This window comes from Pezoporus occidentalis, unplaced genomic scaffold (assembly GCF_034315485.1).
Source record: "Pezoporus occidentalis ecotype Australia unplaced genomic scaffold, CSIRO_AGI_Poc_V1 ctg3, whole genome shotgun sequence".
Taxonomy (NCBI): domain Eukaryota; kingdom Metazoa; phylum Chordata; class Aves; order Psittaciformes; family Psittacidae; genus Pezoporus; species Pezoporus occidentalis.
In genome coordinates, this window is record NW_026914940.1 from 15,492,773 (window position 1) to 15,508,356 (window position 15,584).

The window sequence follows — 15,584 nt, forward strand, 5'->3', positions numbered from 1 at the left end:
GAAATCCTGATTCTGTGCTTAATTCTTTATATTTTCCCATTTTAATCTTCAAACAATACCTGAAAAACTTAGATAGACTCTATGAAGTCATGCAAAATCAACAGAGTCTATGGTTAGAATTTACTTAAGAATTATAACGGCTGTGCTCCTAAATCTCTGTTAGATTTACAGCAGAAACAAAGTTAAAAATAGACAAAAAAAAATTAAAAATCATCAGTGTTTCTGTTGGTAGAAGACTGAATAAAAACAGTGTGGCCATTTTATTCTTTCTTTCTCAGGAAAAGTTATATAGAAGGTTGGATTTGAGATAGCAAATACCAGGCTGACCTGATTCTCAAACAGTATTAGAGATTCAGAGAAACTGTAGTGTCCATGTGGGTAAAGGTATTACATGGGGTCTGGGACAGCTTGAATTTTGAAGGTCCAGTCTGTCAGGAATGGGTCAGGCTGATGTGAGTGTGAAAGATCAACTACAGAAAGCATTCATTTAAAGTGAGGAGAGTTAAGAAGGACATACTAGTTTAAATAAGAATAATGTTTTTTTTTCTTCTGCTGTGTGTTATGAAGAACTTGAAATTTGAATGATTTGCCCTGACTTTGTGCTCTGGGAAAAAAAAAAAAAATCAAACAGGAAATAAGAAAAGTCAGGATTTTTTGTTTGGTTGTTTTTTTCTTTGTTTCTTCCCCTAATTCTCAAATAAATAAAATTCCTCTTTCTTTTCTGTCAAGAAGACACGCACAAATTAATGAAAATAAGCAAGTAATTTTATCTCAAGTTTGGGATACAGACTCTTTACTGATACTCGATTTGGCATGCACTAGAAAACTAAGTTTAGAAATCACTGTTAACAGCAAGAAATCTGAGGACTTCTATTATATTGATAGAATCATAGAATCATAGACTAGTTAGGGTTGGAAAGGACCTTAAGATCATCTAGTTCCAACACCCCTGCCATGGGCAGGGACACCTCACACTAAACCATCTCACCCAAAGCCTCGTCCAACCTGGGCTTGAACACAGCCAGGGATGGAGCATTCACAACCTCCCTGGGCAACCCATTCCAGTGCCTCACCACCATCACAGGAAAGAACTTCCTCTTTATATCCAATCTAAACTTCCCCTGTTTAAGTCTTAACCCGTTACCCCTTGTCCTGTCACTACAGTCTCTAATGAAGAGTCCCTCCCCAGCATCCCTATAGGCCCCCTTCAGATACTGGAAGGCTGCTAGGAGGTCTCCACACAGCCTTCTCTTCTCCTGGCTGAACAGTCCCAAGTTGCTCAGCCTGTCTTCATACAGGAGGTGCTCCAGTCCCCTGATCATCCTTGTGGCCCTTCTCTGGACTTGTTCCAACAGTTCCATGTCCTTTTTATGTTGAGGACACCAGAACAGCACACAATACTCCAGGTGAGGTCTCACAAGAGCAGAGGGGCAGGATCACCTCCATCGACCAGCTGGTCATGCTCCTTTTGATGCAACCCAGGATACGGTTGGCTTTCTGGGCTGCAAGCTCACGCTGAAGCCGGCTCATGTTCATTTTCTCATCAACCAGCACCCCCAAGTCCTTCTCCGCAGGGCTGCTCTGAATCTCTTCTCTGCCCAACCTGTAGCTGTGCCTGGGATTGCTCTCACCCAGGTGTACTTGCAGGTTGAACTTCATGAGGCTGGCATCAGCCCACCTCACAAGTGTGTCGAGGTCCCTCTGGATGGCATTCCTTACCTCCAGCATACCAACTAAACCACACAGCTTGGTGTCATTGGAAAACCTGCTGAAGCCGCACTCAATCCCACTGTCCATGTCAGTGACGAAGATGTTAAACAAGACCAGTCCCAACACCGATCCCTGAGGGATGCCGCTCGTTACAGGTCTCCAGCTGGACATTGAGCCATTGACCACAACTCTTTGTGTGCAGCCATCCAGCCAGTTCTTTATCCACAGAGTGGTCCCTCCATCAAATTGATGTCTCTCCAATTTAGAGACACAGATGTTGTGTGGGACAGGGTCAAACACTTTACATAAGTCCAGGTAGATGACATCAACTGCTCTACCCCTGTCCATCAGTTCTGTAGCCCCATCATAGAAGGCCACCAAATTGGTCAGGCAGGATTTCCCCTTAGTGAAGCCATGCTGGCTGTTACCAAGCACTTTGTTGATTTTCATGTGCCTTAGCATGCCTTCCAGGAGAATCTGCTCCAAGATTTTGCCAGGCACAGAGGTGAGACTGACTGGTCTGTAATTCCCTGGGTCATCCATTTTCCCCTTCTTGAAAATGGGGGTTATATTTCCCTTTTTCCTGTCATCAGGAACTTCACCTGACTGCCATGATTTCTCAAATATGATGGCCAGTGGCTTAGCAACTTCATTTGCCAGCTCCTTCAAGACCCATGGATGGATCTTATCAGGACCCATGGACCTGTGCACGTTCAGATTTTTAAGATGGTCTCGAACCAGTTCCTCTCCTACAGTGGGAGCAAGGTCTTCATTCTCACAGTCCCTGCATCTGCCCTCCAAGACTTGGGTGGTTTGGTCAGATCCTTTGCCAGTGAAGACCGAGGCAAAGAAGTCATTCAGAACCTCAGCCTTCTCCAAATCCCGTGTAGCCAATTCTCCCGAGGGCTTCCTGAGAGTTCCTACGTTCTCCCTAGTCTGTTTTTTATTTGCTATGTGCTTGTAGAATCCCTTCCTGTTATCCTTAATACCTCTAGCTAAGTTTAATTCTAACTGGGCCTTAGCTTTCCTAACCTGGTCCCTAGCTTCCCAGACAAAATCCCTGTACTCTTCCCATGCCACCTGTCCTTGCTTCCACTTATTATAAGTCTCTTTTTTCATTTGAATATTCCTCAGGAGCTCCTTATCCATCCAAGGAGGTCTCCTGGCCCTCCTGCTGCACTTCCTTCTAGTTAGGATGCGACACTCCTGAGCTTGTAACAGGTGATCCTTGAATATCAACCAACAGTCTCGGGCCCCCCTGCCCTCTAGGGCTGTATCCCATGGAACCTTACTGAGCAGGTTCCTGAAGAGGCCAGTGTCTGCTCTTTGATCCCAGCATCAAAGGAGTTTATTACTGCCTTGTCACATTTCTACTACCATGTTTCAAAGTATCTTTCTTGCATGAAAATGGAGCTGTCATCTTGGATCATTTCAGTCATGTATCAAATTGCCTGGACTTATGAACTACCAGAAACCTTTGGACTCTGCAATAACTTACTATTTTTGAGGCAGGAATGATCAATTTATGATCATTTAATTATCTGATTTATAGTTTAAGTGTATTTCAGTGCCTTACTATTAAAAAGTATAACAAAATATTTTTATACCCCACATCAAGGACATTTATAGACTGATCTGTGTTTAAGTTTTTTCTGGATGTGACAGAATGCTGGCTTAATGGCTTCTGCAGCTCCTCAGGAGCATTTTGACAGCCCTGTACAGCTAGTCAGGTGATGATTTAAGATGCTCCCTCCTCTCATCTTAACTGCTCAGAACATATAAATCTGTTTATATGAGTGCTTTGAGGAAAAACACAAACAAGATTAGGGAGTGGTTTTTTTTTTTTGTTTTACATGGCTTGGCTGCTATGAAACTCCAAAACAAGATTCTGCCCCAGTTCCTTCAAGTTACGTAGCAGAAACAGGGTGAAATAAATAACTCTTCAGAGTAACTATTACTTGTGCCTCTTCATTGGTGCAGGTTCTGTGGAGAATCGGTGGTCTCATATTCGAAGTCTGCATTTGAAAATATCTTGTATGGAATCTATATGGAGTCTGGCTTGTGGGTTCTTTGGCTATTTCTGTTTTAGTAAGTAACATAGACTAAGAGGAGCTGATATATAGATTGAAACAGCTGGTACTGAAACACTGCTGGCAACACTGTTCATATTCAGCGATATTCTTATTTCAGAGTTGTTCCAGTGTAATTCAGAAGTATATCTATCTTTCAGTTTAGTTTCATCCAAAAAAGAATCACTTCATGTGCTCCAAACCCATACCCCACTGTAAAACAAAACTCAATCTGGAGTTTTATTTCACAAACACACTGAGCTCTGAAGTGTGAAATGTTAATGTTGAAATGACCTTTTGTCACTTTGACCATGTAGAAAGGCATGCAATCTTTGTGTGTCTAATCCATCTAATAATCTCTCACCTGTTGAACAGTTCATCCTCATCCTGAAGCTGGAGTTCTTAGTCAAGAACTGTCTCTTGGAATTCTTAATCTAGTACAAATCTTTGATTGTGGTGTAATTCTTCCGAACTGGCACTGCCTAGAGAAAGAACAAAATAGGTTTCTTAGGAAAAAAATCTCTCTCAGATGATCATACACAAGTTTATGCTCTACACAGTCATTCTTGTACCTGTCATGCTGCGTGTAATAGGGAACAGACATTTTTTTTGAGTTTGTCTTTTTCCCATCTAAAATGTAGTTTATAGTAATTTAATTGATTACATTTACAAGTCACACCTCACTATATTCAAGACAATGTGACCTTAAGTCTTCTAAACTCTGAGTTTACTATGATTATAATAGAGTAAAACCTGATGTATTCTTTTCTTACTTTATCAATTTTAATATGTCATGTCTTCAGATCCTATACATGAATTTAAGGGGAATTGTGATAGTCTCCTCCATTTCTTTCGCTAAAGCTCTCAAGAATGCATCGCAGGTATGATAGCAAAGTTATAAGGGATTTTTATAATTCCCAAACATTTTGTTTACTCCACAAAGTTTGATGGTGAATGATGAAGGCAGTGATTGAGGTGTCTGAAAATATAATAAGAAAAAAAAACCAAACCCCACAGTTCTTGTACTGGAATAGACACTTCATAAGTAACACAGTATAGAAACTTCAAAAGGAGACAAGAAGTAGGTTGAAGGTGGGTAATGAAAATGAATATTAAAAATGAACAGAATAAAGAGGTAAACAGAGTTGAGAATGCAATGCAGAACATATCCTATCAAGACAGTTGTAATAGAGATCTTTGAAACAGACAAACATAGCTTTATAGTTTTTTTTTAACAGTAGTGATGATGGACTAGAGTCAGGCACATGAAACAAAAACTATAGTACAACAGACACGACAGGAAAGCTGTGATTATAAATTCCATTGACTATATGGTTAATAGACAAACATAGCTCTGTAGCTCTACAGTGTGTTTGCACCAACAAATCATCATTTTATTAATCCACTGATGATATTGAAGATAATGTCATACAACTATGTGAATAAATAAATCATGTATCGTGTAATACCAATATTATGGATTTTTTTTTCTCTCTTTCTTAAAAGCAGGGAACACAGAAGCAAAGTTTCCCCACACATTTTAGAGAAATCAACAGTCAATTATTATGTATTTATGAGAAAGTAAAATTAAAATATATAATTTTATGCATCCTGGTGCAGTCATTGGCATTCTGGGTTCTTTCCCTTTGTTATATTTTATTCACTGAGACTACATTAATTTACTTTTTATCAGCCTATTGAGAATTTCTGTATGACATTCATGGTTGGTTCTAAAATAATAGCTCACCTTGTCTGTCAGACTGTTTCATAAATCCTTCAGTTAGAATGGATACTCGTAACAGAGCCTTCCAAATCGCCGAACAATCTCTGAAAAAATGTGCATTAGACTTTCAGAGATTGAGTACTTAACAAGCCTAAACCACAAGCCTATTAGGGATGTATCTACTTCTGCTGTAGGCAGAGAGAACCTGACTTTTACATTCTAGTGCTACAATGCCAAAATTAGCCTTAAAGCAGACTTTTAATTTGTAAAGGTTGTTTGTGCATTTAATATTTTCATATTTGCTGAAATTTAATTCCTGTGTGATCTAGCTCCAGTATCTGATACTTTTGTGTGGAACATTTACAAGATCTGCTAGTATAGTGCGGTGGAATTTAGCAATTCCATATTTTAGTAATATTTTTGTTTCTAAATTAAAAACTAGCAGCTTATTTAAAGATATATACAGGAATGTGATCCTTGTTTCTAAAGCAGAAAATTTAATATCTTCAATACTTATATTAAAAAACTATTATCTTTCATGTTTATTTTCCCCCTTACTCAGGACTTGTGTTGAAAACCCCATAAAAAGCCGCAGAACTTCATAGATCTAATTATTTTATTTTATTTTTTTTAATTACATCTTGGAAAGCAAGATACTTGTGTTTTTTTCCTAGGGAAATAACTTATTTAAATCATGGTTTGTTCTTCAAAACCATCGTAAATGTTTCAGATTAATACATTTCTATCTGCTGGTATTAGGTCCCCAGAAAGAGGACAGCTGAACTAAATCTTAGTACAGCCACTTCATGTTTGTTATATAGGTTGATGAGCTCAATGGGACTAGTTCAACAGGCAACTCTGACATTTGTTATTTATTTGTAATATATATAACATGTTGCTGTTTTATAATGTAACTAGGAAATAATATCTACTTAAATATTGATGTGTTTACTTTCCACATAAGCTTACATATTTTGGTACAAAATATATTAAAGAGTATGTTCATCATATTATGTTAAATCTAGGGAAAACATCTGTAATTTTCTCATACTTCTTTCATAGTCATTGTAATTGTGTGTAGGGTCTTAGTAATAATCTGCAGTTATGCATTAAGCGTAGCTGTATTTTCTGTCAGGCTAAGTCCATATGTGTATTTTTTGGGTGTAGGTGATTTCTTTAATATTATTACAAAAGCCTAGCATGGTAAATGTATTGTGCAAGTGTATAATCCATTCTTTCCATTATTCCTATCAAAAATTCCTCTAAGGTGGAAATGCTGAGTGTCTAGGGTACTAGGAAATCTACTCTTATTTTTACATATTGCAATGCTCTACTGACTTTACTCCAAAAAAAAAGATTAAATGAATACTTCCAATAATTAAAGCAGGTGGCGAAAATTAATGGTATAAATAGTATAAATTAACAGTATAAAAGCAGCAGATTGTTGGATGATTTCTCAACATTTTAGAATTGAGTAGGAAAAATGTAATGGAGCAAAAATGGATGGAAAAGATGACTTTAAAATTTATTTTTTTTTCATTTCTCTGCTAGGTTCTGTAGCTACTGCCTGCCGTGATCCTGGTGTCCCCATGAATGGAACTAGAAATGGGGATGGGAGAGAACCTGGAGACACTGTCATTTTTCAGTGTGACCCTGGCTATGAACTGCAAGGAGATGAGAGAATAACCTGCATTCAGGTAGAAAATCGGTACTTCTGGCAGCCCAATCCACCAGTCTGTATAGGTATGCAGAAAAAAATCAAATAATACTTACCTTAATTTTGAAATTGTGGTGTAATGAATCACACTGCTCTAGGAACTTTCTTTGAAGAACAAATGTGCAGGAGTGTTGCACATCTGATGAATTATTCTTCATGGAGCTCCAATGGACATTAACAAAATATTTACTCTGTAATTGTTGGTATAATAGTTCTTATCTTGTCCCTTTCAAGGCTGTATCATTTATAATTTGATGATCTGTGACAGAGAAAGGCAAAAAAGTCAGTGTCAGTGACTACTATCCTGGGTAGTCTGATCTAGATGTGACTTAGTGACATGGTTTAGTGGTGGACTTGGCAGTGTAAGGTTAGCAATTGGACCCGATGATCTTAAAGGTCTTTTCCAACTTAAATAATTCTTTCATTCTTTAAGTGATTAAGGTAACTTTTGAGTTTACAGAATCTCTGTTACAGAAGACCTGAGCAATTAGTTACATTCTCTAGTACTGCAGATTACCACTTTATAGGCTTTGATTGTGAAAATAAGTATCTATGAACCTTATCTAGAATCTTTTTGATAAAATTTGAGAAAACGTCTTTAGAAAACACGCTTATTCACTTGTTACATGAACTCTTAATTAAAGGATGCTGAAGTACAAGACTTCCTGTGGATAATGGTAATTTTACTGGTTTCATTAAGTATTTCCATTTCTGGACCACAAACACACAATATTTAGCAACCTCAAAATCACACAGAGAAATACATTTGTTAAATTCTGTGTGTGTACTTAAAAAATATTTTATTTATCTCTGAGGTTGAAAACTGCAATTAGAGTGTTTCTTTCAAATTTTTATTTACATTGTATCAGTCTTGATCCTAATTACCAATCAATGCTGTCTGGTGAAAATGCAGATACTTGCATTATCGGTGTAAGTAGATCAAATTTATGAAATTTTAGAATGCCTTTAAGAAGAAAAAGATAGTGGAAAGCTTATCCAGTTAAGTTTTTTATGTCTGCAGCTAGAGCATTTTTCAAGTTCATGGTATTTTCAGGAAAGACTTGACATAATGTTATGCAAGCAAGTAAAAGGACACAGAGTTCAAAAAAACAAGTTTTTCACTTAGGAGTATTACTATTTATCTAAGGAGAAATGTGAATACATTTTGGTTTTTTTTTCTATTAAAGTTTTGTAAATACTTCACTTGTTTCTTGTTTAACTTTTGGAGGACATTAAATGTCAGTGAACAGATTGTTGGTACTTGCTTCTTTTTCTTTTCACCTTCTCTCTTCAATTCTAATTTATTTGCATTCACAGCTCCCTGTGGAGGAAACTTGACTGGCTCATCAGGTTTTATACTTTCACCAAACTTCCCTCATCCTTATCCTCACAGCAGAGATTGTGACTGGACTATCACTGTTAATGATGATTATGTTATATCATTAGCATTTATCAGGTAAATTGCTACTTGCTAATGTTTGTAATTTTATTACAGGGAGTTGTTCAATTTAACTACTTTGTTGATTGTAGAATGCTGAAATCTAAGCACTTTTTTACTGTGCAGCAGTGAAAGACATATCATGAACCTAAAATATTTAATAGTATTCTGCTCTTTACATTGTACATTTAGGTATAAGATATCTTCCATCTTAGAATGAAAATATTTTCATAGTATAGTATAGTATGCAAACAGTTCATAGGTCCCAAATATAGCCAAGCTGTTCTTCAAATCTAGACAATCACTATGACTCTTGACAGGAGCTGACAAGCTTAGCCTTGGTCACATCAGATTGCACACTTACTGAGACTTGACTCACTTACGACATGCAAACTGTTGCAGAATGAGGAAAAAACCCCTTACTGTATAAACAAAAATTTGGATACTCCACTGAGTACTGTTAAATGAGCTTTTGAGTGGGAATTACCCCTCTAACCCTTTTAAACTCAGTACAGACTATGACACTTAAAAAGTTGAAGCTGCTGACATTTGAGAGAGTTTTGCATATCTTTTGCGAGGAAATATTTTTGAAATAATCCAATAGCAAAATAATACTTTCCCTAAAGGAACTGACAAGGTCTTTAATGCCTGCATTAGTTTTAATCAGGAACTAGTATGAAGTATAGACAAAATAATGGTTGTTTTTTTTCAGTTTTTTACAAATAATCTTTTCTAAATCTGCTTTTGTACAGAGATAATCTTATTCGTTAGCCCTCTGCCCTTAAACAAATGTAGGTTAAAAATACACTAATTAATTTGTCTATAGTTAAATAATTAATTAGATTTTGAAAATTAACTAAAATGAATTTCAAGAGAAAAGATGAGCTTTCAATGCTACTCCTTTTCATTTAAACTGATTGTAAGCAAAATGCATCTTGCCTTTAAGGTTACTGGAAGATCATCTCCTGGGTGTGTGAGGGTGTTCAATCTGACTGGAAGCTGTGTGCACTCTGCAGCAGACTGCATTTTATCATAGAGCATTTCTGCCATGGGTTCCAGTAAATCTATGTTGTTTATTTCTCTGAAGTTTTAGGAATATTGTTGTTATTTTTTTTCTATTTAAAATGTTTCCTTTTTTTTTTTTTTTCTTCTTTCTGGCCAGAAGTAAAATGCTTTTTCTAAGCAGAGAATCAATAAATACAGTATTTCTGTTGTTTTCTAATCAAACACTTATGCAAACCACTGTTCTGACAGTGGACGGTTTCTTTTTTGTTCTATGAAAACAGTGATAGCAAACTTTTATTTAACCTAATAAGAGTGAAAATGTTTAGCAAAGCACATTTTATTTAACAATTCTCTTCTTTGTTCTACAGTTTCAGTATAGAACCAAATTATGATTTTCTTTATATCTATGATGGACCAGACACTAATAGCCCTCTTATTGGGAGCTTTCAAGATAGCAAGCTGCCCGAGAGGATAGAAAGCAGTTCAAATACCATGCATCTGGCTTTTCGGAGTGATGGATCTGTTAGTTTTACTGGATTCCATCTGGAGTACAAAGGTAAATAAAGAGAGTTTTCTATTAAAAACGTTCAGTGTACGAGTTTAAATTTTAATCTGTTTGAATTTCTCATCATTTTCTGCTTGGTAATATTTTTATTTTGCCTAAGAGTATGATAACGTGTATTATCTCTAAATACAAAATATAATGTTACAAAGGTACTAATTTAAGATAAACCTCTAATATGATTTTATTTCGCTGATATATGATGATGTTAAATGCATGATTCCAAAAGAAAAAAACAAATCAGACAACAGTTGACAGATATCCAAAATAATGATTCAGTAACAAAACCTAGTGGCACATATACATGTATTTTTCAGAATATAATTTATTTCTATTTTTTCTTCACATAGTAGGGCATGTTGGCATATGTTTAAGATCCTGTAAGATGAAACAATGTGCCAGGATCTAGGAGACAAATACTGAAAATGAAAAAATATTTGGCTAGATATTTGTATGATAGCCCATGGTAGAGCTGTCTGCATGTCCCAGAGAGATCTGAGGTCGTAACAGTAAAAAAAAAGAAAATACAGGCCTGTAAAATTCAGAATCAATAGCAGCTTTCATAATTGCCTCTCTGTGGCTCAAGAAACAAATACTTGATATTAAATGAATATGAAAATACCCAGTAATCTTTAAAGACAACCAGAGAGAAAATATAGATGCTGCTGGTATAGGGGCAGTGCATGCTAACCTCTTCGGATTTATTTTCTTCTCCATTTATTCTAATAGCAATTAACAGATGAAAAGATTTACAAGGGAAAGACTGATGCATTTATTGCTTTGGCAAACCCACAAAGTCCTCTTTTACTTTTCTAAAGTCATTGGAATCAACAGGTGTGAAGGATGTCTCCACAGTTAAGCTAGTCTTAAGCAGTTAAATGTAGGTGTCAAACATGTTGATAGTGAGCCCAGATGTATGGTGATCCCAAGACTGTTCCACATCACTTAAAAATATTTCTTCTTCCTTCTCAATTAAGTTGAAGAATGACAAAGGCAAATAGAATGCTATAGAAAGCAGTTCAGGAACACAGACATTCTGAAGAACAAGAAAGTATGTTGATTTTTCAAAGGGCCAAGACTTTTTCTGCTGTGCTATCGAATACAGTCTTGTCTAATGGAATTAAATGTTTTTCCCATTCACCAATCCAAATATGAAGGATGCTCATTAAGGATGCAATCTCTTGTTATTCTTGATCTAGGTTTAAACAAAGAAGTGAAGCACTGCACACTGGAATCAAGACAAAATACAATATAACATAACTGCTTGCCTGTATGTGCCACTAAGATCTCTTTTCTTTCTGTGCTTCCAGGAGTAATGATGCCAAAGAAATTATGTAAATTTTCATCACATTTGTAAAGGTTCTGGAAATACAAACAATGGGAGGATTTAGGCATTTGTTTATGCATTGTGTTTATATGTAAGTGAGGGGAAGTTTGAGAAAGGAATCAATCTAATCCTAATTTTCCCTGTTCAGCTGATATGGTTATATCTCCTGCTTTTCTCAGAATATCTGAAGTATGCATTTCAACCTCTACCTTAGAACAATGAGACATAAACAAAAGGAAGGATTTCAATTCCCATTGAAAAATGTTAAGAATTATGAAATTTGGACAGCTTGAAATCCCATAAGCAGAGGACCAGTTTGCTCAGTGAATTATTCCATTTCTACTGGGAATAACTGCTAAATATGACACTGCTCTGCTTAACTTACTTTAGTAGTAGCATAAAGACACTGTGAGGCTGCACCTCAAATTCAGTGTTCAGTTTTGGACCTCTCACTATAGGAAAGGAACTAAGGTGCAGGAGCATGTTCAAAAAAGAGAAATGAAGCTGGTGAAGGGTTTAGAGCACACGCCTTATGAGGAGCCACTAAAAGAACTGGGGGTGTTTAGGTGGGGAGGCTCAGGGAAGATTTTATAATGCTACAACTACCAGAAAGGAGGTTGTGGAAAGGTGGGTGTCTGTCTCTTGTCTAAAGTAACAAGTGATAGGATAAGAGGATATGGCCACAAGTTGCACCAGGGGAGGTTTATATTGAATATTAGAAAAAAATTCTGCATGGGTAGGGTTGTGAAGTACTGGAACAGGCTGCTCAGGGAAGTGTTTGAGTCGCTATCCCTGGAAGTATTTAAAAGATGTGTAGATATAGCACTTAGAGACATATTTTAGTGCGGGATTTGGCAGTGTCAGGGTAACGATTGGACTCAATGGTCTTCAAGGCCTTTTGCAACCTAAATGATTCTACAAGTCTATGTCTTAATATGTGAAAGTGATATAACTTACTATTTGGCAAAAGAGCAGTTGTAAAGATTCTGAATTTTTTTTGTTATTTTCTTGGATAGCATATTGTAAGCAGAAAATATTGTAAGCATGAGATTAAATTAAGAATTACGTTATTGAGCAGAAAACTTTTACTAGAATTTTTTATTAACCAAGTGTTTTGGTTTTGGTTTTGTTTGCTTGTTTGTTTGTTTGTTTATAATGTGTGACTGGGCAGGGAGCCTGCAGAGCAGCAGGTTTCAGAGAGAAGTTTTTAGTGTTGTGATAAGTCAAAACCAGGAAGGAAAAGGCAGGGAATGGTAGAGAATACATTTAAGGTGTACACCTAAAAGTCCTAAACTACTTTGAATAAGAGCTTCCATTTTGTAAAGGATTATCATTTTCAAGAGCAGAGAACAGTTCAGTTAATTGAGGAAACCAATACAGATGATATTCTTGTAGGTGTCAGAAACAGACCAGCTGTCCAAGAAAAAATAGATACCTGGATGAAGCATAGTCCTCATAATCACATGGAATTTTTAACACTCCTGTAGCTTCTTCAAGAATGAAGTGGCTTACCAGAAGCAGTCCAAAGGATCTCTTAATGGTGTTGATGACAATTTTTTGATGCTAGATGACTATGGAAAATAGTCTATTGGAATGGTTACTCACCACTAGGGCAGAAGACCCAAGGAAAAGACAGTGGAAAAAGTTGTGGTACTGAATAACTTTTTACATTGTTTTTCACTGGTCTGTTTTGCTCCTAGTCCTTCCTGGACCTATGACTAGGATTTGGGGAAGTGAAACATTGTCCATAAAGGAGGAAAAAATAGTCAGGAAGCAATTAAGCCATCTAGTTGTGCATATCTCCATTGGAACAGGTGAGATGCACCCAAGAGGAAGCTGGCTGATGCCACTGCAAAGCTGCTTTCAATCATGTCTGAAAGGTCATGGCAGTCAGGGTGGCTCTTGTTGAATAGAAAAGATAAATATGTGCACCTTGAATACAAGGAAGACCCAGCAAAGTGCAGGGCTGGTAGTTTTAAACTCAGTCCCTAGAAAGATTATGGAACAAATCTACCTGGAAACTATTCCTGAAAACAAGGACAAATAGCTCTTTGGGAACAGTCTCTATGGATTTACCATGGGGAATCATGCCCAACTGACATATCACTGTTTATGAGGAGATAAATGGCAGTATGGACAAGGGGAGAGTACTGAACATTGAATACCCTGACTTTAGAAAGGCCTTTAACACGCTCTTCCCCAGTATCCTGAGAGCTGAGATGGAGGCTGGATAAGTGCGTGGTAAGGAGGATGGAAAACTGACTTGATTGCTGAGCTTGAACTTTTGGTTAGTCTTAATTGTGATTGAAAATATGGGCAGTGCTCTCTTTATTGATGAACTGTATGATGAGACAGAAAAAGTTTGTTGACAGCAGCAGTTTGGAGGGAAGTACCAGTACTGTGGAAGGTACATTGCTATTTAGAGGGATCCTATGAGGATGGAGAATCAGGCTTATAGGAGCCAGGTTTTGGCTGGGACAGTTAATTTTCTTCTAATAGCTGGCATTGTACTGTATTTTGGATTTATGATGACAATAACATTGATAACACACTAATGTTTTAGCTGTTCCTGAGCAGTGCTTACACTAAATCAAGGACTTTTCAGCTTCTCGTGCTGCCCTGCCAGTGAGGAGGGTGGGCCACAAGAAGCTGGGAGGGGACACAGGCAGGACAACTGACCCCTTGTCCTGGGTTCAGCAGTAGCAGTCATTTTTCTCCTTCTTGGTAGCTGGTGCAGTGCAGTGTTTTGACTTTCTGTCTGGGAACAGAGCTGATAAGAGTGGTGTTTTGGTTTGGCCAAGGACTTTGTGAGCCTCATGCTCTGCCAGGGAGGAGGGGAAGCCAGGAAGAAGCAGAGGCAGGACACCTGACCCAAGGTAGCCAAAGAGGTATTCCATACCACAGCACGTCATGCCCAGGAGGTAACTGGGAGTTAGCCGGAAGGGCTGGGAGACTGCAGGGTTGGAGGAGGTATTGGTTGGTGCTTGGTCGGGCTGGAGGGGGGCGAGTTATCAGTCAGTTGGTAATGAGATGTTGTATTCTCTTCCCTTGTTATTTCCTTTATCATTATTATTATTGGTGGTAGCAGTAGTGATTTGTGTTATACCTTAGTTACTAAACTGTTCTTATCTCAACCCGTGGGAGTTGCATTCTTTTTGATTCTCCTCTCCAGCCCTCCGGGAGTACGGGGAGGGAAAGAAGGGGGGGAGTGAGTGAACGAGTTGCCTGACTGGGTTTAAACCACCACACCCCTACTGACCAAGGGATATTCTATACCGTAGAATGTCATGCTGAACAAAAAAATGGAGGGAGTTTCCTGGGGGTTGGCAGCCCGCTGCTCAGGGGTGGGCTGGTCAGCAGGTGGTGAGAACTTGCATTGTGCATCACTTGTTGTTTTGTATATTTTTCTGTCGTTATTATTATTTTCCCTTCCTTTTCTGTCCTATTAAACTTTTTTTATCTCAACCCATGAGTTCTACCACTTTTCCCATTCCATCCCCCATTCCACTGATGGGGAGTGATTGAACAGCTCTGTGGTGTTTTATCTGCATGCTGAGTTGAACCACAACAGTCCTTTTGGCACCTGACAGGGGGCTCGAATAAATAACAACAGATCTGACCAGATCATGTTAAAACAAATTTGTTATAAGTATTCATTATGTTAGGTTAATAGTCGCTGGTCACAATATTGATTTTTTTTTTTTTTTCTCTCAGAGTTGCTGTGCTTCTTCTCAGAGCTGTCTTATGTAGCAACTTATTTACTGGTCATATTTCCTCTTGTGCTGTTTATCATCTCTGGGGGCCGGATTAAAGTTATCGTTTTGCTGTACTGTGTAACACTGATTTATGAGAAGATAAAATTACTTTTCATGAAACGAATCTGTTATTTGTACTAAGCACTGCTGTCATCTCCATGCCTTTGAAACAATGTCTCAGAAATTATTAGTGATTACACTCTTTACCTTTTCTCCTTGGTGAGCCAATCTGTGGGTGAGAAAAGGTGGACCACTTTCACCTGTCCCGTTCTCTTCCC

The 15,584-nt window shown here is 37.6% G+C and overlaps 1 protein-coding gene across 3 annotated transcripts in view; it reads left to right on the forward strand.

Moving 5' to 3' along the window:
* The window catches only part of CSMD3 (CUB and Sushi multiple domains 3), a 578,676-nt gene that overhangs the window by 393,361 nt on the left and 169,731 nt on the right, over nucleotides 1-15,584 (forward strand). For all 3 annotated transcript variants that reach the window (XM_062627150.1, XM_062627151.1, XM_062627152.1), the window contains 3 exons: nucleotides 7,054-7,245; nucleotides 8,537-8,675; nucleotides 10,031-10,218. In XM_062627150.1, coding sequence (XP_062483134.1) covers nucleotides 7,054-7,245; nucleotides 8,537-8,675; nucleotides 10,031-10,218 — 519 coding nt within the window. The remainder of the gene's footprint in view (nucleotides 1-7,053; nucleotides 7,246-8,536; nucleotides 8,676-10,030; nucleotides 10,219-15,584) is intronic.